The sequence below is a fragment of the Liolophura sinensis genome, chromosome 8 (genome assembly GCF_032854445.1).
Source record: "Liolophura sinensis isolate JHLJ2023 chromosome 8, CUHK_Ljap_v2, whole genome shotgun sequence".
NCBI classification, from domain to species: Eukaryota; Metazoa; Mollusca; class Polyplacophora; order Chitonida; family Chitonidae; genus Liolophura; species Liolophura sinensis.
The window spans coordinates 7,698,572-7,721,125 of record NC_088302.1 but is presented as its reverse complement, the minus strand read 5'-3'; the positions used below and the strand labels follow the sequence as shown (position 1 = coordinate 7,721,125).

At 39.2% G+C, this 22,554-nt stretch overlaps 1 protein-coding gene across 2 annotated transcripts; it reads right to left on the bottom strand.

The window, feature by feature from the left end:
- Positions 1–1,108: 1,108 nt before the first annotated feature.
- On the bottom strand, positions 1,109–21,853 carry LOC135472237 (long-chain fatty acid transport protein 2-like). 2 transcript variants are annotated; one of them, XM_064751638.1, is made up of 13 exons: positions 21,800–21,853; positions 20,552–20,657; positions 18,975–19,088; positions 17,876–18,241; positions 16,714–16,824; positions 14,253–14,468; positions 11,877–12,038; positions 11,423–11,547; positions 10,191–10,382; positions 7,812–7,911; positions 6,201–6,402; positions 2,503–2,600; positions 1,109–1,849 (listed from the first exon to the last, which is right to left on the bottom strand). In XM_064751638.1, the coding sequence occupies exons 4-13, from the start codon at positions 18,234–18,236 to the stop codon at positions 1,530–1,532; spliced, it is 1,887 nt and encodes a 628-aa protein (XP_064607708.1). In that variant the 5' UTR covers positions 18,237–18,241; positions 18,975–19,088; positions 20,552–20,657; positions 21,800–21,853; the 3' UTR covers positions 1,109–1,529. The 2 variants fall into 2 exon arrangements, with proteins under 2 accessions (XP_064607708.1, XP_064607709.1); XM_064751639.1 differs by having other exon boundaries at positions 18,979–19,088.
- Positions 21,854–22,554: the final 701 nt, after the last annotated feature.

Genomic DNA, 22,554 nt, shown 5'->3' with positions numbered 1-22,554 from the left:
TTTTTAATTTTACATCATGTAACCAGCCCCTTATTGACATAAGGGAGGAAAGTTATTAAAGAATAGGAAAACATTGCCATTAACGAATACAACTTTTTTGAGGGCCTTCTTGCAATGACCCCAAATATGTGGTCGCTGTGAGCTGAAGTCAACCTAATGCTGGCTTCCCCTTCTCTCAGTTCGATCCTGCGAGTCACACCTAAGACTTTAAAAGAGGAAGTTGTGGCTTCCTCGCTTGGCGTTCAGCATGGAGGGGATAGTGCAACGACTGGTTGACCCGTATCAGTATAATGGCTCGGGCGGGGCCACTTACTTGCCTTCGGTAAGTCGTCTCAGTGAAGCAGCACTAGATAAAGGAGTGGTGGAAATCCGTCCTGCAACAAGGAGGTACATTACACACACCCTAAGGATTCCTTCGTCGTCATATGAACTTGTTGAGCTCGACGTTAAACCCCAATCACTCACTCACTCTTCTGTCAGTAACCTGCGGATGATCTTGAGTTTCCCGCGGGCTCTGCCCGGTTTCTCTCCCACCATAATGCTGGCCGCCGTCGTATAGGTGAAATGCCGTTTCAAGCCAGCATGAGCTCGGTTTTAACTCATAGCGATTGCATTGGTGCGAGGCATTCTTCTGTGACAGCACGCTAACCGCTCGGCAACTGTAACGTTATTATAACATTTCCGTTGGTTTGTCGTCAGTATCGTGGGCTGTGAGAAAAAACTCATTATATTATATGGCTTTCCAATAATAAACTTATCGGTGAAGTTAATTAGGTTCACATGTACTATGACCTTTTCTAACTACATGTAGGCCAGCATGTACATGGTTTCATTTATTTATTTATTTAGTTGTTGTTTTACACCGTACTCAACAATATTTTACTTATACGACCACGGCCAGTATTCTATCAACCGTAGTTTCGTACACCATTATTTTTATACTGTATGTATGCAATAAATCTCGATTTATTTGATTGGTGTTTTATGCCGCACTCAAGAATATTTCACTTAAACAACGGCGGTAAATAAATCTAGAATAGATCGTCATCTTACAAATGACATCAAGCATCTATGAATTTAAGACATTATTTAATGAATATTTATATCTTGTAACACATTGAGCAAAAAGTAACATTTGTTAATATCCTCCAAGGAATTGACGAGAATCATACTCTTAATACCATAGTCCCTGATATCGCTATCAAATTGTATTGATACTATATATATAGACACAGGAATGTAATTTACACACAAGGCCTACACGTGACGAGCATGAATATTGTATCTACAGATTAGTATCTATAGTTAAGCCAAGTGAGGAATATCAAAGGGTTATCCAGACATTGGCATCCAATTTGGACAATAACAGATACAAGTATATCGTCATTCGATGTCATCTAAAATTTGTTTTACTTGATACCCGAAATGATTCCATCCAAGCAACACTATGTCAGAGGTATAGGGTAACTTACAGAACCGGAATGTCAGTATAAGTGAGATAATGTGAACGGCTACATTTCCACACTTATTTACAATTTGGACTTTCCTGATACATACTTAAGATATGATTCGTCAGTTAAGCGGGAGTAAGATTTACTGACATCGTCCAGATGGTACATGGCGTCTTGAGTTTGTGTTAAGTCAAAACCTTGCTCGATAAGCTGAACCTTCTGTTGTTTCCAAGTCACCGTCAGTTTCATTTCGCCTTGAACTCTCAGGAACAGTGGCCTGGCATATCGCGGGAGGTCTTCTTCGCACAGCTGGTAAATAGCCATGCACATGCTTTCGGTAAGTTCTCTTCTACTGCCCTCTAAAAGCAAACAGGCCATACCAGCTCTGCCGTCGTTTCCTAATACAAAACACAAACACCTGATTTGGTTAAGGCATTAAGTGGTTTCAGCATCCCGAAGACGTCATCACAAAACGTTAAGCAACATCTTTTTGTTTTGTTTTTTTTCACTGGCTTGTAATTTGCCTAATTGATGAAATTCATTTTCAGCTTACCTACTGCACCTTGTTTTGAACTTATATCTTAAATTTCAACAGATTCTGGTAAGTGATTCTTGAGAAGAAGACGTTTTCAGTTGTATGGCATAATCCAATATGGTCCACGGGCCATGTGACCCAAATAAAGTTTTTTGAGCCCATTCGCCTTTAAATCAATCTGATATTAATACTCTGAAAGAACATTACCAATAGACCTATGCGATGTGTATTTTATATTTCCGTAATTTCTTATGTGATTTAATAACTCAATATGGCGACAAACCACGTGAACTATATTGCTCTTTTTTGTCTCCTGGTATACCGTTTAACTACCTAACATATTCTAAAATTTTAAATTCCTATCTACAGCCATAATTATGGATTCTCGGAATACACGAGATTAAAAACTTCAAGAAAAGAAGAGAGTTTTTAGCAAGCTGCTGTTTAAGTACATGGGTCTGGGCATGCATTTAGGAGTAACCTGTGTAAATGCTTAGTTATCATAAAATTGCATACCTGGGACTTTAACCCCATACACATTGGCATCCAGGATAAAGTCCAGCCGCGTCAGAGTGTTGGCAACCTCTAGAGTGGAGACATTTTCACCTTTCCATCTACAAATGTGAATTTTGGAAATGGTAAATGCAAGTTGCAGGAACGTATATATGTGCATAACAGAAGTGTTAGTTGGGGAAGGAATACGTGTGACAGGTTGAGGGGTCAATGTAGCTGTATCAGATGCACTTTCAAGGAGCTAGGGGTAAGAGTAAATCGGAGGCCTCCTTGGCCGCGGTGGTTCGCACGCTTCCGCGGCCCAATGACCCAGATGCCACTCACCAATGCGGTCGCCGCGAGTTCATCTCCATCTCATGCTGGCTTCCTCTTCGACCGTGCGTGAGAAGGTCTTCAGGAAAATGCAGAAGGCCGTGGGTTTCCCCCGGGCTCTGCCTGGTTTCCTTCCGCCAAAGTGCAGGCCGCCGTCGTACAAGTGAAATATTCTTGTGTACGGCGTTAAACATCAATCAAATATATAAATAAATTTAAGTAAAATTCACTATATCTAAGGTTCACTGACAACAAGATATAGACAAGTTTTACAGACATTGCTACAGATGATAGTGGGTAACATTTATTCTACTGACATAAACTTTTTATGACACGGTAGTGAGACAAATTTATTTACCCTTTGTTTAAAGGTTTGTCTTTTTGATGAAATGCTTAGTAGTAAGCAGGTTGATAAAGGCATGAGTTAACAGCACTTGGTTCTGTTCATAGATCTTTTTGATAAACGACATGTGTTAAATATCGGACACATGAAACTGTAAACATGTTGTTGTAGTTGTTGTAATAGATTGATTACTATGCAGATAAACTAACAGTTTATGGCTTTGATTATACGGCTAAATGTTAATTACCAGGTTAGGACAAATTGCTACCTGCGATGTTAGCTTGTTTTCGGACCCGATATCTGTGTATTTCCGATCTTTAAGTGTGTAGTACGTGCCATGTTATAAGCCCACCCAACATTGGAAGGCCATCTTTGTTTCCTGTTAAACTCTCTAAATAAATAGTTTTGTTTGTACTCTAAAATCTGTAATGTTTTAAGCCACAAATGTGTGAGTAACAAAACTGTTAGTATTATTATTAGTATGACTGATATGTGCATACACAGATGAATAAGAGCTGCAGTCTTTTCACATTATAATAGCAATTTGTTAAAGAATATCTAACGGCGGGAAATTCAAGTAACCCAAGGACTTGGTCCAAAAAATTAATATCCACACTGCTTTGAACTGGCTATAATTTGGACACATCATCACGTGAGGTATGGGAAAGCCATTGCCATTTACCGACTATTGTTGGGATTATCAGGTTAAACGTCCTACATTATCTACATGTCAGTTTTTACCCTTTGTAAAGATGGGTCCCCGGTCCACCTATGAAATCATGGGGTTACTCCCAGAACATGCAGATTTCTAAAAGGAGTTTTCTCTTGTGACAACTTCAAAGGCATTTATGGAGTTATACCTCAGTCCCGAAGTCTAAACTGTTCAATGGCACAGGGAATTTATTAATACTGCCGTTATCTTACACTAGTCCATTAATTCATGGGGTCACCCCGAGAAATAAATGGGTCCCCGTGCACGTCAGACAGTCTGTGTACTTCCCTTATGTGAATGGTCACCCCTAGAAATGATCGGGTAATAGTAATTCGGCTATAATCCAAGACACCCTATGCCCTTTTTTCGTGTCACTGATTAATCCAAAGAAAGCCCGCTTAGCAGCTGAAGAACATCAACTCCCAGAAATCGTTGGGTAGTGAAATTTCCGGCTTATATACACAAGGCAGGCACATCAAAGAGCTAACAGGGATAACTCAACATTCATGATCATATGACATCATTTATATACAGAAGCATAGATCCTGTACTTTTTAAACACGTAACAAAACAAGCTCTACACATGGATATGTTTGAAGTTCACATTCTTGCTAGGAAAATGAAGTTTTTCGCTTTTGTGAAACACTTTTTTCTAATTTCTAATGTTAAAATACATGAGATCGTTTTCGACGGCAACAACCAAAAGCCTCAGGCGGCGTCATAATTATTCAAATACAAGTGGCGTTTTGGGTAGTGGGCGGAGTTCAACATGTTCTGAAGGAGGGTGACACCAGTTACCTGAACTGATGTGGACTTCACGGTAAACCTGGTTTCTGACATTGCCATATTTGAAATCGCTCCCACATTGTAATACAATATACCCTTTATAACTGAACTTTACTTTATCTCTTGTAGTGTATGATCTCACGGTAGTATAGTTTTAGAGATGCATAGAAGGAAATTACTGCGATCTAGTTATATTTAGAGACAGTAGCGTAGGCTGTATTACTGCATTGAGTTTGTGCTAAGCGCTTGTTGGTGCAGGTATTGTAAGCCAAAGTACTCTCCACGACCACTGTCCAACATGCAACTTGTTTTGAACAATTATGGCGTCACTTGAGGCAATGGGTTCTTGGTGTCGAAACTAAGCTTATGGGGTTTAACATTATGAATTACAAAAAGTATTCTAATTGCAATTTCTTTGTAATAACATGAACGTCCAACATATCAATGTGTAGAGCTCGGGCTGTTACGTGACATTTGCTAAAGGGAATTTTGGTAGCGAGTATGACTGATTTTACAGTCAGCTGAAAATAGGCCATTCTCTAAAAGAAATAGACCACAATCAATAACCGATGGCAGTACATGTGATGAAGCAGTCTATAAAGGGCACAGCGCTGAGACCACTTAGAATATTGTGTATGCGCACCACAGATTATCTGTGCTCGCAAAATCGTGGAATCTACCTGTAATTGTTGTTAAACATGTGTCAGTGCTTAAGTAATTAGTCAGTTTATCTCATCGTGTTTTGTATTCTAACTTAATTAGTTTCTTGTCGCGTTACACTGAAATTTCTTAAAATTCGAGTTTATGGAATGAAGTAGGCGAAACAGTGAAGCTTCGATTGGGTAAAATTATCGGTCGACTTTTCGGGGGGATGCGTGAATGTACGCATGCTCCTTTCAGCGCATGCGTCGCTTCCTGCGTTCTATCCACATCACTGCCACCACCACCACCAAAGTTTGTACAGAAATCTTGAACAACGCCGAAGACACTGTGGTCACGGTGATGAGGCAAGGAATGGTGTCAGGAAATACAAAATCTGTCTCAACTTTTTTTCTGTTAAAACTTCATGCACATGCATTCTAACGATCGATCACCTGACACAGTTTTATTGATAAATGCTGATTATAGGTCCGCATACGGACGCCCGTGGTGAGGCTAAGCCTAAACGAGCCCATGTGCGTTGCATAGGCTCCAAAGGTGCAGTTTGTCTAGTGGTGGCAGTGATGTAGAGCGAGTGTATAGAGCGGCACATGCAATGTAAAGGGTATGGCATATACGCTGTAGGTAGAAACTGAACAGGCCATGAATCACACGATTTTCTTTATTGTGTACTTAATGGACTGTGGTAATCCTTCTGCGGCTATCCGCAGGTTGTTGGTAGACCTTCTTCCCATATTTCAACTGCAGAGGAAGTCAGCATGAGCTAGATTTGAATTCACAGCGACTCAGCCATTGTGCTGCGCTACCCGAACCTCTACCCAACAATATTTCCTTCTAACTGATTGCAACTACTGAACATACAGGGCAAGGGCAGAATTGTTATTTTACCTGAACGTATCACCGATTCTGTCAACAAAGTACAGGAAGTAGTTCTTATCCATGTACAACAAATCACCGAAGTTGAAGAAGACGTCACCTTTCTGAAGAACGTTCCTGGCTATCTTCTCCTTAACTTTCTCTTCACTCTTCAGGTAGATTTTGTCAGGTTGTATGTGAGGCGGAAAACGGATCAAGAGCAAACCTGGCTCCCCTGTTAACAAATAAGACATAAATATATACACGGCACATCTACATCTTGTTTACCTGATTATCATTGAAGCTTATTGCATATCATGTTATTGGTTAGTTGAAACAACAGCTAAAACTGCAGTTAGGAACTCGAAAGGTGAGAGGTCATGCTAATGTATTTTTTTATTTGATTGATCGCAAAGCAATTCAAATGCGTCAACTCTACTCTTTTTGGCCATAGGATGTACTTATTTATTTATTTGAGTTATGTTTAGGCTGTACTCAAGAATATTTCACTTATACGACGGCGGCCAGCATTATGGTGGAATGAAACCGGACAGAGCCCGGGGGAAAACTCACGACCATCCGCAGGTTGCTGGAAGACAACACTTGCCGAGAGGCCATAAGAGGTAAAGGGCATAATATTTTTGTATCTTAATGGTTTTTTGTCTTCAAAGATTTGGTCTCGACATCGGGCTGATTATATAGAGAGGCTGCATGAAGAAATATGGCTAACTTTAGTTTGTTCTTTATGCGTAAGAAAATAACATGTGCTTTAAATGAAAAGGAACGTAGAACTGTATCCAGGAATAATTCAAAATAATTTTTGTTCACTTTCATAGAACTGAAAAGTCCCATATAAGCAATTACTTTCGAAGATGGGTATTTTGATCATATTTCCCACAGGATTTTCACATTATTTGAAGTGCCTAAAATATATTGATACTCGGAAGAATGAAACTTATCACTCTCAAAATGATCCGTCAACAAAAGGGTGAAAATCTTTGTGCGATCCCAAAAGGACACCGAATTTTATCCTACCGGCACTTCAAATGCTTTTTATGGCGCAGCAAAAGTTCTAAACGATTTGGTGACAGTTTTCACTGCGCTTTGAACTACATTGACTTCGTCGTATCGCTTATGTTCACTTTAAAATGATGAAATCCAGAATTAATTTAATATATCATAACTTGATATATGATCATATGATCATGCAGTATAACTGCTAGGTTGGAAAAAAGGTGTGCTGCTTTCGTTTTATGAATATCTATAGTCTAGCAATGTTATGACGGATAAACGACCACTGCGCATCTCTCATAAAACTGACCGTTATTGTATATATGAAGAAATCTTTATTATGGCGTTAGTAAAAAGAATGAATATATGTAGGCTTATACTAAAATCCGTCGTAACTATATAAATATATGATTTGTACGATCTTGTTTTCTTTGCATTTGCAAAATTTGCTAAAATTTTTATCTTTTCTGGCCATCGAAATAAAAAGACAATAAAAAATTGTTCTGCTAACGCGGGGGAAATTAATTTGCTTCGAGTTAGCTGCTTTAGTTTCTCTAGTCTCTTTTTATTTTTGGAAAAAAAGACACATAATCGGTTCCAGTTTAAAAGAAAACGGAAGAATATCACAACAACCTAATTTAACTTGAATACATAGTCCCCGCTCATCTCGGATAGGCTGGGCGGTAGAAATGTCGTACTTGACGAGAACTTTGGAATTGTTGTCTCGCCAAGCCTGAAAGGGAACGAAGAACAGATTACAGTTTGGGAACAGGAAGTCACGCGAAGAAAGCAAAGCTCGTGAAGCCTGAGCGAAGGCACAATGCTAATCACAGAGTGGGGTTTATCCCTACGGAAAGGATTGATGTTTACTCTTACTAAGCTGTCATTTGCTAACACTTTACAGAGAAATGAACAGGAATATCTTATTATGCTATCATATATATATCTTGTCGTTCCTATATGTACCATGTACGGGCAAAACCTTCCCACAGGAATACACATCTTGCAGGCTTGTACATGTGCAGGTCTAAACCTCTATAGGCCTATGCTTGTATGGCCTATGGCTCCTGTAGGTCTTTCCCTCATGCTGTATGCTAATACCCCATCTTGTAGGGTTATACGTGTGGAGGTCTATACCTCTATAGGCCTAAGCTGGTATGGCTTATTCCTCCTGTACCTTATGCTGTATGCTGATACCCCATTTTGTAGGCTTATACATGTTCAGGTCTATACCTCTATAGGCCTAAGCTCGCATGGCTTATTCCTCCTGTAGGTCTTTACCTTATGCTGTACGCTGATACCCCATTTTGCAGGCTTATACATGTGCAGGTCTATACCTCTATAGGCCTAAGCTCGCATGGCTTATTCCTCCTGTAGGTCTTTACCTTATGCTGTATGCTGATACCCCATTTTGTAGGCTTATACATGTGCATGTCTGTACCTCTATAGGCCTATGCTTGTATGGCCTATGGCTCCTGTCGGTCTTTACCTCATGCCGTACGCTGATACTCCATCTGGTAGGCTTATATATGTGCAAGCCTGTACCTCTATAGGCCTATGCTTGTATGGCCTATGGCTCCTGTAGGTCTTTTGCTCATGCTGCATGCTAATACCCCATCTTGTAGGGTTATACATGTGCAGGTCTATACCTCTATAGGCGTAAGCTTGCATGAATTATGCCTCCTGTAGGTCTTTACCTCATGCTATATGCTGATACCCCATCTTGTAGGCCTATACCTTCCTACAATACCGTATATATCCTATGTGTACAGCCCCTGATTTTGCTTGTCTTACCATATATCCTATCTCTTGCCGAGTACGTAGAATACCTCCCAACAGCTGCTGATCTTCCCTACCATATATATCCTATATATATCCTATGTACGGGGTATACCTTCATACCTTCTCACGGCTCTTGGTTTATATATATATATATATATATATATATATATATATATATATATATATATATATATATATATATATATATACACATATTCCTTTTGTGAAATATTCAAAATAGACGGATTTTCAGTCTGCGCATGCCCATTAGAGTACAACTGCACCTGCACCTTAATCCTTGATATACCACGTCCACCCGATTACTGGGTTGGTGTGTGCAAAATATCATTGCGATCTGGTTCATAAAACGGGAGATATCAAGAAACGTTTTGGGGGGAACTTACTTTTGTTGCACTGTATATTATATCTTACCATGTAAAACGAATGTCTTCCCACAGCTCCCGATCTGCCTTATCTTACCATATATATCATATGTCTTACCATGTACCGGGAATACCTTCCCACACCTGCTGATCTTCCTTACCACATATATCATACGTCTTACCATGTACCGGGAATACCTTCCCACTGCTGCTAATCTTGCTTATCTTACCACATATATCATACGTCTTACCATGTACCAGGAATACCTTCCCACAGATGCTAATCTTGCTTATCTTACCACATATATCATACGTCTTACCATGTACCGGGAATACCTTCCCACTGCTGCTAATCTTCCTTACCACATATATCATACGTCTTACCATGTACCGGGAATACCTTCCCACTGCTGCTAATCTTCCTTACCACATATATCATATGTCTTACCATGTACCGGGAATACCTTCCCACTGCTGCTAATCTTCCTTACCACATATATCATACGTCTTACCATGTACCGGGAATACCTTCCCACTGCTGCTAATCTTCCTTACCACATATATCATACGTCTTACCATGTACCGGGAATACCTTCCCACTGCTGCTAATCTTCCTTACCACATATATCATATGTCTTACCATGTACGGGGAATACCTTCCCACAGCTGCTAATCTTGCTTATCTTACCACATATATCATACGTCTTAGTATGTACGGGGAATACCTTCCCACGGCTCCTGATCTTCCTTATCTTACCACATATATCATATGTCTTACCATGTACGGGGAATACCTTCCCACAGCTGCTAATCTTCCTTATCTTACCACATATATCATATGTCTTACCATGTACGGGGAATACCTTCCCACGGCTCCTGGCTTATTGTGAATATTCACTAAGCTGCCAGAGGATTCTGTTGCGCCGAAAAATTCGACTATCTTTGGAATTTTAAATCTGCGCTGAAATTCTTCCCATATGTCAGCCCGTAGACCATTACCATACGCAAATCGGATGCAGTGCTGGCCATCTCTTGGATGCTGTAAACGAGATAAAATTATAACTAAACCTTGTGTTGCTCACTGATCACTGTCTTAACCACAGAAGCCATTGTTAGAATTATGCTCAACATTTTTGTGTAAGGCCAGCTCGAAAAAAACTTATTATACTCAGTGGAAAAGCGGTTAAGTATTGTTAAAGGTTATAAAACACAAGGGAGTAGTTTGTCGGGGAGTTATGTTGTAAGCCTATTCCTCATTTTGCCTTTATTTATTTATTTCATTGGTGTTTTATGTCTTAGCCCTTTTAATAAGATAAAAATCTGAGGTCAAAACATAAATCAAACAACCGGTGCGCAGAGGTAATATACATATGTGCTGTGTTCTTAGAACATCTCTGCAAACAGAATGACAGCCTGGTAAGCACAGCAGGTCGGTGAAGTAGGCTGAAACAGCAGTGGAATAAAAGTGGACTATGGAAGACTGTAAAAGAGTTCGCGTTACCAGCAGCAGGTATGAAGGATACGGGAACAAGCCGGAAGTCCTCGAGTAACGTTTGCGGCAAAGGTCTGCTCGGGAACTCAAAAATGCAAGATTAATATGCTTAGGATATTCACCCGATTTGAGAAAGTACTCTGACAAACAGTTCATTGCTACTCTCGCACCGGAAATACATGCACTTTTAAAACTAAAGTGTTACATGGAACATTGTAACGATTACTAGGATTGACTGCACAATATATGAGTGGATATTTTTGTTTTAACACTCGTGAAAGTGCTCACATTTCATCTCCATTAAAAGCTGATTTAATCAACATCTTAAACCAACACTTGAAACAGAGTTTTAAAAAATTTAACACTTTTAATGGAGTTGGAATGTGAACAGTTTTGAAGAATGTTGAAATATCAACTGTTAATAAAATTGGTTAGATACATGGAACTCCTAAAAGCGCAGTCTCTCCTCCTCTTTACAGTGCTGAATGTAACAGTTACGTTTAAAGAGTCTTGTTTTACAGGGGGTAAGCATATGGTAATACGCTTATAAAACGTTACGAGTTCCTGAATGGGTTTTCCTTACCTACCATCGCTTTTGTCAGTAGATATCGACAGAGTTCACCGATATACTGGATGCCTGTGACCTTGTGCTTACGGCAGTCTTCCCAAAAGCGAGTGGCAGAAAACTTGCGGCTTAACACCATTGTGGAACCTGCAGCAGTTGCCGTGGCAAACAAAAAAAAATCAAACAAACAAACAAACAAAAAAAAAAAAAAAAAGAAGAAGAAGAAACAGGCAATGGAATGAACTACTAGTATTCTTTCTTAACAGCAGACAGGACAATTTTAGATTCCACTGTGTCTCGAAGAAATTTAGTGATGAGAAAGAAATATTACTGGCATAAATTCTGTCTAAAATTAGTGGTTAAATAGACAACTCGCTAGATGTATCTCGGCAATTTGCAGGGGGCTTTATGGATCACTCTCAATACAGGCTGAGGTACCTCACCACAAACGCACAATAATTACACTTCAAGCATACCTGTGTTCATGACTCCCATCAACCCAAGGAAGAGTGCAGCGGAGTGATACATGGGTAAGCAAGTGTACAGAATGTCTTCCTCGGTCATGCCTGCATTCGATTGGAGCACTTGCATCAAAGATTGTCCTCGAATTTGGGTCAGTAAAGCTGGTTTAGGATTCCCTTAACGGAAAATGATGTTCACTTGTACATATAGGTATAGGCAGCACTACAATGGTGCATTATCAATTTGCAAAAATGTCCTGATTTTTATTTTAGTGATATTTTTTTTCAGTCTAACGTTTTTGTTTTACTTAAAGTAACATAGAACTCGACTTTGTTGCTTGAATTTTATGTCTATATATGTGCATGATGTGCAAAATTTGTATTTTAAATATATACCTAAAAGTTGTACCTAAAATATATACCAAGAAGTTGTAGTTATACTAAGTTTCAAATCGCTTTAAGGATATATATGGCACGGGTGTCTATTGTATTCAACGCAAAATTGAGAATACTTGTTAAATATATGTTCACGATGCTGATATATTCCATGTCGCGATTAAGTATCTTCGTTCACTGTTACTTTACACTCTGGCAGCTTTCAGAACATCTGATCGAAAAAAAGTGTCTATGTCCAAGAAAACATATTTGAAAGTAGTCCAAATAAGAAATGGTTTAATACAGCCGATGTACGCCGTTGGCAATCCTCCAATGTGTGAATCCGAAGACAACTTTGTTTTGTTTACAGTTATACTCTTGGGATTAGGTTGTATGTTGAGTGGTTAAGTGGCTTGCCTTTTAATTACTATGTCAAACGAAATGTGAATTCAATGCCATTTTTGGATGGGGAATTGCCGGTTCCCCGAGGCCTTGGTGACAACAGACTTCTACCAACCGTCAACCAAAAACACGCAAATGACCAGTCATAAGCAGTGTTGTTGCAAATAGGTCAACCGGATGACCCACACATTCGTTGAAAATGTTCCGTCTATTTGTGAGGTCATCGCATAACAATTGCTTTCACCGGGAATGGAATGAAAAGTGACGTTGTCACGGGAAGGAGTGGTGGTACTTTGGATGTGCTGGATCCTTACCTACGTGATAGATGGTGTGATCTTACATGAAGTTCGTGGGAGACTGCTTGCGTTCTACCAATACGATTTATATCACAAAAAAACAAAAGAAAAAATAAAACAAACAAAAAAAAAACAACAACAAAAAAACAAAAACAAAACAAAACAGAAAACAACAACAACAAAAAAAACAACACAAAAACAAAACAAGATGATAGAGTGGTTTACTCCATGTAAGCCTAATCCGGTTTCCTCCTCCTAGAAAATTTGCCTCCATCGTATGAGTGAATAATTCCTAAGTATATGGTATAAACAACGATAAAATGTATACAGAACAAACATCATTCATCTTGTGAATGGTGCTTATACTTCAGATTTGTCTTACAGGGCGGTCACATATGTAGACGATCTTCTGTGGTTATGATTTACAGATGGGAATATCTACACAGCTGACGTTAAGAGCTTGGCCCGTTAAAAACTCTTAGTTACACATGGGAACTCGACGAGAGGAATGTGAAACTTTTTCCACAATTTGTCCTTAAGTCTCGACACAGGGGGTTATTTTAAACTGGCTTTATTTATACATTTACCTGATTGGTGGATTGAGCCGTATACTTTAGAATATTTAACTTTCTACAGTCGCGTTCACATTGCGCGAAATGTAGTATCGACTCGTCGAACACGACTGGTGGAATGGAAATAGAACAAAATCTGTTTCATACGCTTTGCACCTTTCGATTAAAATGATCAGATAAACGTTCGCATATTTCGATTTGGGTGAGTTCAGAGAGGTTTATGACCGCGGTATGATTTATGGAAACCCGGAAACCTGTGGAGAATTGGCAAACCTGACATAAAGATGCATCCAAACCCACTCGAGCTGGATTCGAACGCTTAACCTAACTCGTCATGATTACTTGGGTTGATTACACAAAGCCATGACTATAAGGTTATGACTTTAGTTAAAATTTTAAATACAATTTTAGAGCTTATATATGTATCTTAGAAATTAAATTAGAAATTGACCGCCTCATCTTGAGACAAAAGTGCCCTAATTTCTACTTCCAGTACCGGTATCAAAAACTAAGCATTGTGACGAGAATTTTGACGTAACACTGAGATCAATGATTACCGGTCTGACGCCGGCGATAGATAGTTCTGCTAACGACATGATTTTCTTTGGAAGTCAAACTGGAGTTAGGGTATGGCAGAACATCTGGCCTGGGTTAGATCATACAAATTGTTCTTGAATGTGAAGTCACATGGTTATAAATACATATACAAGTACTACATAGATATTAAACTATAAAAAAAGTCTTACCCGTGGTACCGGACGTGAAAACATAGCACATTGGATCGAGAGGCTCCACTGGCTCCCGCCACGCCTTCTCCACCTTGTCCCCGGAGACTCGGGCTAGCATGCCGGACAGGGGCCGGCAGGGTGGTGTAACTTCGCTCCCTGGCAGATCATGTACATATACTGCCAACCCGTCCAGCTCAGGCCCCAACTCTGAGACTGCCCTCATTGTCTCTCCATCTGTGAAAGAAAATAGGCTTTTTTTTTTACATCATGTCGTAAGCACGAGAAACCGAGAGAAGAATAGTGATTGTCCTTCTGAAAACAGACAGCACATAGACTTCATGCGGAACACATCGTCATACATGTATATGTCATTATGGCGGCCAATTTGGTCAGGTTTTTCGCACGATTTTAGTGGTAGAAACTTTCGATCAAAGGATGATCTACAGGCCAGAAATTAAAACAAAAATGAATGGGAAAAATCTACGATGAAAGTACCAAAAAGATACCTTGAATATTTATGTTTGAAACGACCAGTCAAATTCGAGGTCGTGTAATTCAAAGTTGAAGAGAAAAAAACTTCTAGCGTCTTCCTGTACTGTAATTCCCTATATGGATAAACAAGGTGGCCTTGTTAAATATCACGTTCTCCGTTTCAAGAAAGTTAGTAGGTGTTGATGCTATTTTTCCATAAAAAAATGGGATACTGTTCAGTTGAACTAAGTAATGATAAGTAATGATAAAACTTTAGCTATAACGGTATAAGCAGCAGGAGGAAACTATTGGATGATGTAACTTAGGCGAGGAGAAACAAAATTGTTACTGTGGACGATAACACGACCGTCCATCACTTACTGCCATCAAGGCTTCCAAAAACGAAAGAAGAGCAGAACATGACAAATCTTTGCCCGAAAGCTGGATTGAACACGCATGGTCAACCAGTGACAAGACTTTTAAAGGATACATGAAACGCTTTGGTTTTATTTCCTAATGTGCATATTATGATGTGTAATAACATGTAAGAGTACACACAAAATTTTGCAACTTTCAAATTGGGGGGTTAAAATGGCTTCAAAGTACAACTGTCTTAAGCCTCCAGCACTCAGTCTGGAAATTAATTAGCTTGCAGCGGTGACGTCAGTGATGATCCCTGTTTAAATAGAACTCTGTAGGGGGACAGGCCGAATGGGTCTGGACGAATGGAGGCGGGGTTGTGGGGAACAGACCTAATGGGGGCCGGCATGCAGGGGGCGCTAAGCTGGCCCGAAGAAGCCATGTAATATCTGTATGCATGTCCCCTTGTCAACACTGTATAGAGACACAGTTCACCGGGCTCGTGGCACTTCGGGTGTGTTCACTGAGTTCCGAGCAAGATCAGCGACGACGTAATTTCCGAAAAAACTCACAGTTGACGGAAAATATGCATAATATAGACGGGTAATTAACAGCTATAAAAGTACACCGAATTTTTTAAAACAAAATTCCGGGGCATAATTTTCCTCATTTGGCATAGAAACATAATCTTTGTTTTAAAGTTCCTTTATTAGTACTAACTTTATGCGAACCTGAAGATAGCTTTTTGATCACAGAACATTGCTATCTAGAAACTATTGTTCACACTTGACTGCTTTTGTAACAGATACTTGTTTACAGATAAAGTATTCAACTAGACTGTCACATTTTGTCAGATTTGCAGCACCCACTTTGGTTGATATGCTAATTAAGAAAGCTTCTCTCGCACCATTACGCCATCATACTCTATGCGAACAAATCCAGATTTACAACTTCTGTCCTTCTGGCTGACCTCACACTGCCCACTTTCTCGTGACCAGATGACCTATAAATGAGCACTCCCAGTGACTACATCATTCTTGACAGCTGGGCAGTATCTCAATATAAACAAAAAGGCAATGTTTTAGCAGATGAAAAATGCGATGTATCAGAATTATGTTTCTTTGTAGTCAAAGACAACTACCTTTCACAAAGACTTAACTGACAGCATGTCATCTCTAATAGTTTCAGTGTTTTATAAAACTGGCCACTGCTACGTTAACGTCAAAGGTAACAGAGCTTTCTTTAGTTAGAATGCTTACAATTCATGGGATGTGTCGATGGTCATCGAGTTGCTTGAACTTTTCATTAAATGCATCGATGTATCTTTGCACTGAAACAGACATTCTCATACCGGCCGTCAACCAAGATGGACATTCCAGGTCAATAATTGCATGGCCAATTCTCAAAACGACGTTTAACACAAACTACCAAAGAGCTAAGAAATCATATAAAGTATGAATAGAGGGTGGAATTATGCAAAGAAAAGCAGTCAACTGTGAATTGACCTTGCGGTTACTGACCGGAACCTCCACTTTGGTTGACGGCTGGAATACAAATATTTGTTTTGGTGCGTATGTACTTTTAAATTATAATGAGAACAGCTCCAAACTGGAAATGATTGTTTAATGACAGAGTTAAAATAACTGACCTGAGCTGCAGATGACGGCTTTAGCTTCACACGTTCTCAAGCTATGAACCAAAGATTGATGTCGAAGGTTGTAGTTGACCATACACACAGGAATACCCAGTTTGAGAATTCCTGCATGGAAATAAACCACAGGTCATTTGCATATTATGGTCTGTTTGTTGTTGCTAGCATAAGATGTTCAGCTATCTGTAAAATAGTTGGCACCACAAGCTCTAAAAGTTGATACGTTGGACGTCCATATCTGTATTCATAGTCGGTAAAATGCAGTTAGAATACTTTTTCTATTTGCAATAATATGGATTTTCAGCATATCTATGTGTACACATGGTAGTGTTTAGTGTCACTGACAACATACAATTTTGGTAACGAGCATGACTACTTATATAACTAATTGTATAAAGGCGAAAGAAACACTATATCTGACTTATTCACGGGTGATTCACGTGACGGCGGTCAGTTTTATGGCGACGGAATCTGAAGCTCATACTGCATCCGCATCATGTCGCATTCACGTGGGAATACGAATCCCTCAGTGCACTTAAGAATTTATAATCATTAAAATAGGGAAATACTATACATATTTTTTCGTAAATTCATGCGAACATTGATGATGTACAGACAGCACTTATCACAGATTTGCTTCCTTCTGGTACATAAAACTATATGAATTCCCTAAGAGTAAAGGGCTTAAGAAGTAGGTGGATAAGAGGAAAACAAGTCAAGTCGTTAACGTTATTCGGGTGTTAACAGCGTGAATCAGTGTTACATGGCACGATTGGGCGGTACACAGTCATTCAGTGGCCTCAACCCCAACAGCCGTCATACAAAAGAGATATCCCTGAATACAGCGTTAAACACCAATAAAATACTCCCGGTAAACAAAATAAATTATTCTTCAGCACATGGTGTGTTCACTCATGAAGTGGCTGTCCGGTTAATTAGCTTTCAACACGGCGAATTCTGACATGCAAATTTTGAGACGTCATTTAAAGGCTTGCCTTTGGGTCGTATGATTAAACCTTAGATGACGTGATCATTTGTATTTCATAACTAGCTAATCTTAACTTGATTATATACAGTTATGAGAATGAGGTTTTAGTTTGACACATACCAACGAGGTGTCGGTGAAAAACGTAGACTTCAAATAAACTGATGACCTTACCTATAAAAGTCCACACAAATTCTGGCTCGTTATGCATAAACATAGCGATGACATCATCTTTGTTAAGTCCCCATGTTCTAATTACTCGTGCCATTTTGTTCGCTTTTCGATCAACGTCTTGATAAGTGAAAATCATGTCGTTGTAAATGAGGAAATACTTGTCCGGAGTATTCTTCACACTCTGTTCAAAGGCGTCAATCAGATATGTTTTGGAAGCGACGGCTTCCTGAAATAGCCGAGTGACATTGTCCCTTAAAGCCAAGTCCATGACGTCGAGAGCAAGCCAAGGGCAGAGAGCTTTGTAAGCAGCATACGAAGTACCCAAAGCCCCCATGGCTCCATAAATAACTTTGTTCGCCATTGCACCTGAAAAACAAAACAAGCGGAAAAAGAAAACATTTACTGTTTATTTTCGAATACAAGTTAGTTGTACTGTAGACCAATATTTATTTATTTGATCATTGCTTAACGCGGTACTGAATTTTTGGCTTGTACGATGGTGGTCAGTTTTGGATGAAAGAAACCATGCAGAGAGCCCGGATTAAACCATGTGGCAAGTTACTGACAAAACCGGAAAAAATAATGAAGGCCTCGCTGAATGAAAACTCGGGTGACCGCAAGTAATGCAACATAGCACCTGTGTTCAAACCAAGAACGCGTTTCCTCATTGTTGAGACTTATCATAAAGGCACAATTAATAGTCGTAAAGACGATTTATTTAGTTAAGCAACGCTAAACTGTGTAATTATTTATTTTATTGGTGTTTTACACCACACTTAAGTATATTTCACTTATACGATGAGGGCCAGCATAATAATGGGAAGAAACTTGACGGAGCCCGGGTTGCAGGTTGCTGACTGACCTCTCTACACAGGTTGCTGACTGACCTCTCTACGTGCAGCCAGAAAGGAAGCCAGCATGAACAGGACGTGAACTCACAGCGATTGCACTGGACATTCTGAGTTGGGCTACTCAAGCACGCTAATCACCATTCCATGGTGGCCTAAAACACATGTTGTATTATCCTCGAAAAATGATTTATGAAGAGGGTAATACAGAAAATTCAACCGCAATATTTTTGGAACATATATGTACTTACTCACTTTAAACTGTTGTAAAGAATCAGTGTCGAATAGCTGCCACTGAACCCTGAATCCGTTTCATAGAGGATCTCCGGTTTCTTCTGTATGGTATTCCCCACATCGATCATGACCTAGGACAAAAATTAATTTTTTCTGGAGTTAGTAATTATAGACGCTTTTACGCAAAAGGGTTTTAAGACATTGTAAAACTAAAATTTGAACTCAGCTATTGCAACATTAACATCTTTTATCACGACATTTGTTGATGGAAAGGGCACCGTTCGAACTAAATTCTTCATTAGTTAATGTTGTTGATTAAAATTCTTAAGCTTGTTTGTTTGCTTTCAAGAATTTTGTTCCCTCAAAAGTAGTCGGAAGCCTTTCATTAGATTACAACATAATTTGAATGGTTTGAGTAGTAGGATGCACACTGTCATTGTTGGGGTTAAACATTTGTTAACAAGGTTATTAAACATTCTTTACCATGTTTGTTACACATTTGTTAACATGGTTAATAAATGGTTTCAGTAAAATATAAAAAAAAAAGTTCACTGCGTTTAATCGTAATAAATGAGCAATAATGAGTCTAAATGTAAGGCTGGCTGGCGGGAAAAGAGCAATCGGAAATTTGTAATGTTCTTGTGAACCTGAGGTTAACATGGGCCAAGACGAAAATGCCTTTTAGACAACAAAATTCATCCAATTCAGAAAGTTAATGTTCCGGGAGGAAGAGAAATAATTCATTGTATTTTTTATACACTTTTGGCTAAAAAACTATAATTCTCTAACTAGGGGGAAAGACCTTACGCAACAGTAATGACCACGTACTTCAAAGAGACTTTTCGATGCATTACACTATAGTTAACAGGTATAGTTGATAGGTCTTACCCCAATTCCAGCCCTAAAACTGACTCAGTCATTCATGTGCACAAGATATGAAGAACCACTGATCATAAAATCAACATTCATATCAAATTTCGAACTCATTTAGTCCACACTTTCGCGTTTGGTTAAACTCTGTGTCTACATAGCTCACCTGTCAGTGTCCGGAGCATAAGCGTACCAAAGGTCGGTTCTCGTTAGCAGGTCAAGTAACGCAGCTAGGCTACTACAGGATGAGCGTGCTTTTAAACAGGTCACATCGACCTACATTGGCGATATAACCTAGAAGCGATCTGGTTTCACTTGTATGTCATACTAACGTTTTTGTTCATGTATCCTTAATTCTAACATCTTGTTCAAGTCGAACAGACTTCTTGTTTGAAGACGAACAAATGCTGAAACAATGCTACGGCAGAAAATCCCCGACGAATGAGCTAAACATACCAAAGTAAGGTAAAAATTCACACCCCCAAGGCTTGCCTAGGGAGAGTTACGAGTGTCAAGACGGAGGTACATATGCTTCGGGATTCAGTCGGCTTGTCGTTAACATGCTCGCTGTAATCTTTAAGCGACTGGACTTTGTCGCAGAGATAAAGGTAATTTTGGTGACCCAGATTTACTGTTGTGACCAACCACTTAAATATATTAACTCACTATCTAAGAGACGGATGTGGTACAAAAAGGTATAATAGCTAGGTACTACATCACTCACCTCCTCCAAGCCTTCCTGGATATATCATTGCTCAGTGTAGATACTAAGTTTACTTAGGCGAGCCGCATAACTGAGGCACCTAAATGACAGCTTTGAGCTTCTGTAGCTGCAGAGGGAAAGTAGGCTGTCTGTATTATGTAAATAATTATGTAACAGTTCAAAGTACACTCAAAAAAGCCACCTTTTAAATTGAATAGAAAGATTCTTGTCGTAGTGATGCCAGAGTGTTGTCTGTTATTGCTGCAGATTATTCTATTATATATATATAGGACACCTATTTTATTTATTCTATGCAAAGATTGCATTAGACTAGCAGGATATATATTGATTATGACCCAGTATTATGTCATAGGAACAATATTATTTTTTGCAGTGAATAAAATTAGGGATTGTTATTATCTGAACTCTGCTACACTTTCACTTTTCCTGTACTAAAATGAACATCTCATAGACTATATAAAACAACCAATACTTATTAATTCTTTTCTGAACTATCGATACACAAAACTGTCCGTATTATCTAAAAATTCTTGCCCAATGGACTTCTAATTATTTACACCAAATGGAAGACACTAACGTGGCCTCGTTACGTATAAAAAAATGTATGTCAAACTGTTTACCAGCGAACAGTGCCTATTCTTTTGGCACTGTTTGTTGTTGTATTGTTGTTCATGCATGGTGTCTTACGTCGTATTTTTTTCGTTAAGGGACGACGAGAAGTCATTCAGTGTGCACATATATACTGCGTCTTCTTGCCGTAGAATATTTTGTAAATAAACTCGTACAGCTGAACAATATAGCGATATTTTAGTAGTGGAGACAGTATCATAATGCCTGTGCAGATCACAATGTCCAAGCATGTATATATACCACAGCTTATTACTTATCGTTTTACCACAGAAACAGGTGTAGACAGGTAAACAACCCAGTGCTAAGTTCGAATACAGACGAAGTATACTGTTTTTCGACGGTACATTTGTGCTGATATTCTTCAAGACAACAGACAAACACACAGGTATTCATTTGATGGATGCATACACAAAATAACTTCACATACAGTATTTTACTTGTTGTGAAATGCTTTATTCTCGATTTAGCAACAGCTGAATATCAAAAACACGTTTTGGGTAAACCATTTAAAATAGATTCTATAACGTATGCTAAAACATTCACAATGTCTTTAAATTTATCAGCTGCCGAGCATGAAACCATGTACATATATACATATATATATATTTAATGTCTTACTTGATTACTGTATCTTCAAGACAACAAGAGACATGCACAAGGTAGTTTGAGAGGATTAAACCGGCCTGCCCTTCATTCCTGCCACATTCCTACACACGCGAATAAAACACAATGTCACACAGAAAATGTGAGTAACAAGTTATACAATTCATAAGTGACTCAGAGCACAGTTTCACAAAGTGGCGTACGACATTTTTTGCCGTACATTTGTCGTACGATATTTTGTATGTCTATATTACGGTACTGTTGTCCTGCATGTGCGATTATCGTACATGTACGATATCTTTGTGAAACGGGGCGCTGGTCTTGGGCAACCACCACTAAGTCGGGAAACTTTCCTCTCTACTCAGTGTCTCCGTATGAATCTACATCATAGAACGTTTAGCGGACTGACCGCCATTGAAAAGCCGATTTGATGTTGTCAGAATAATCCATAAACGTTTGCTCTCCACTTTCGCTGTGTCTACCGTCTTTACAACATTCAAATTTTCAGACCCTAACGTTTCTAATTTTGTAGAAAGGCTAGCGTTCACCAATGAACACTCCAGTCTCAATTCGATACGACGAACATTTAGATTGTCTCCATTGGTTAGTCCAGGTTATACTATTTCACCGTATTAAGAACTGTGGGATTATCGGCAGAGGTCAAGTAGATGGTGAAGAGTGCATTGTGGTCGGAGAGACCTACTAACTGGTGATCGGAGAGATCTACTCACTGCGACCGGTCGGAGAGACCTACTTTCGAGTGGTCGGGG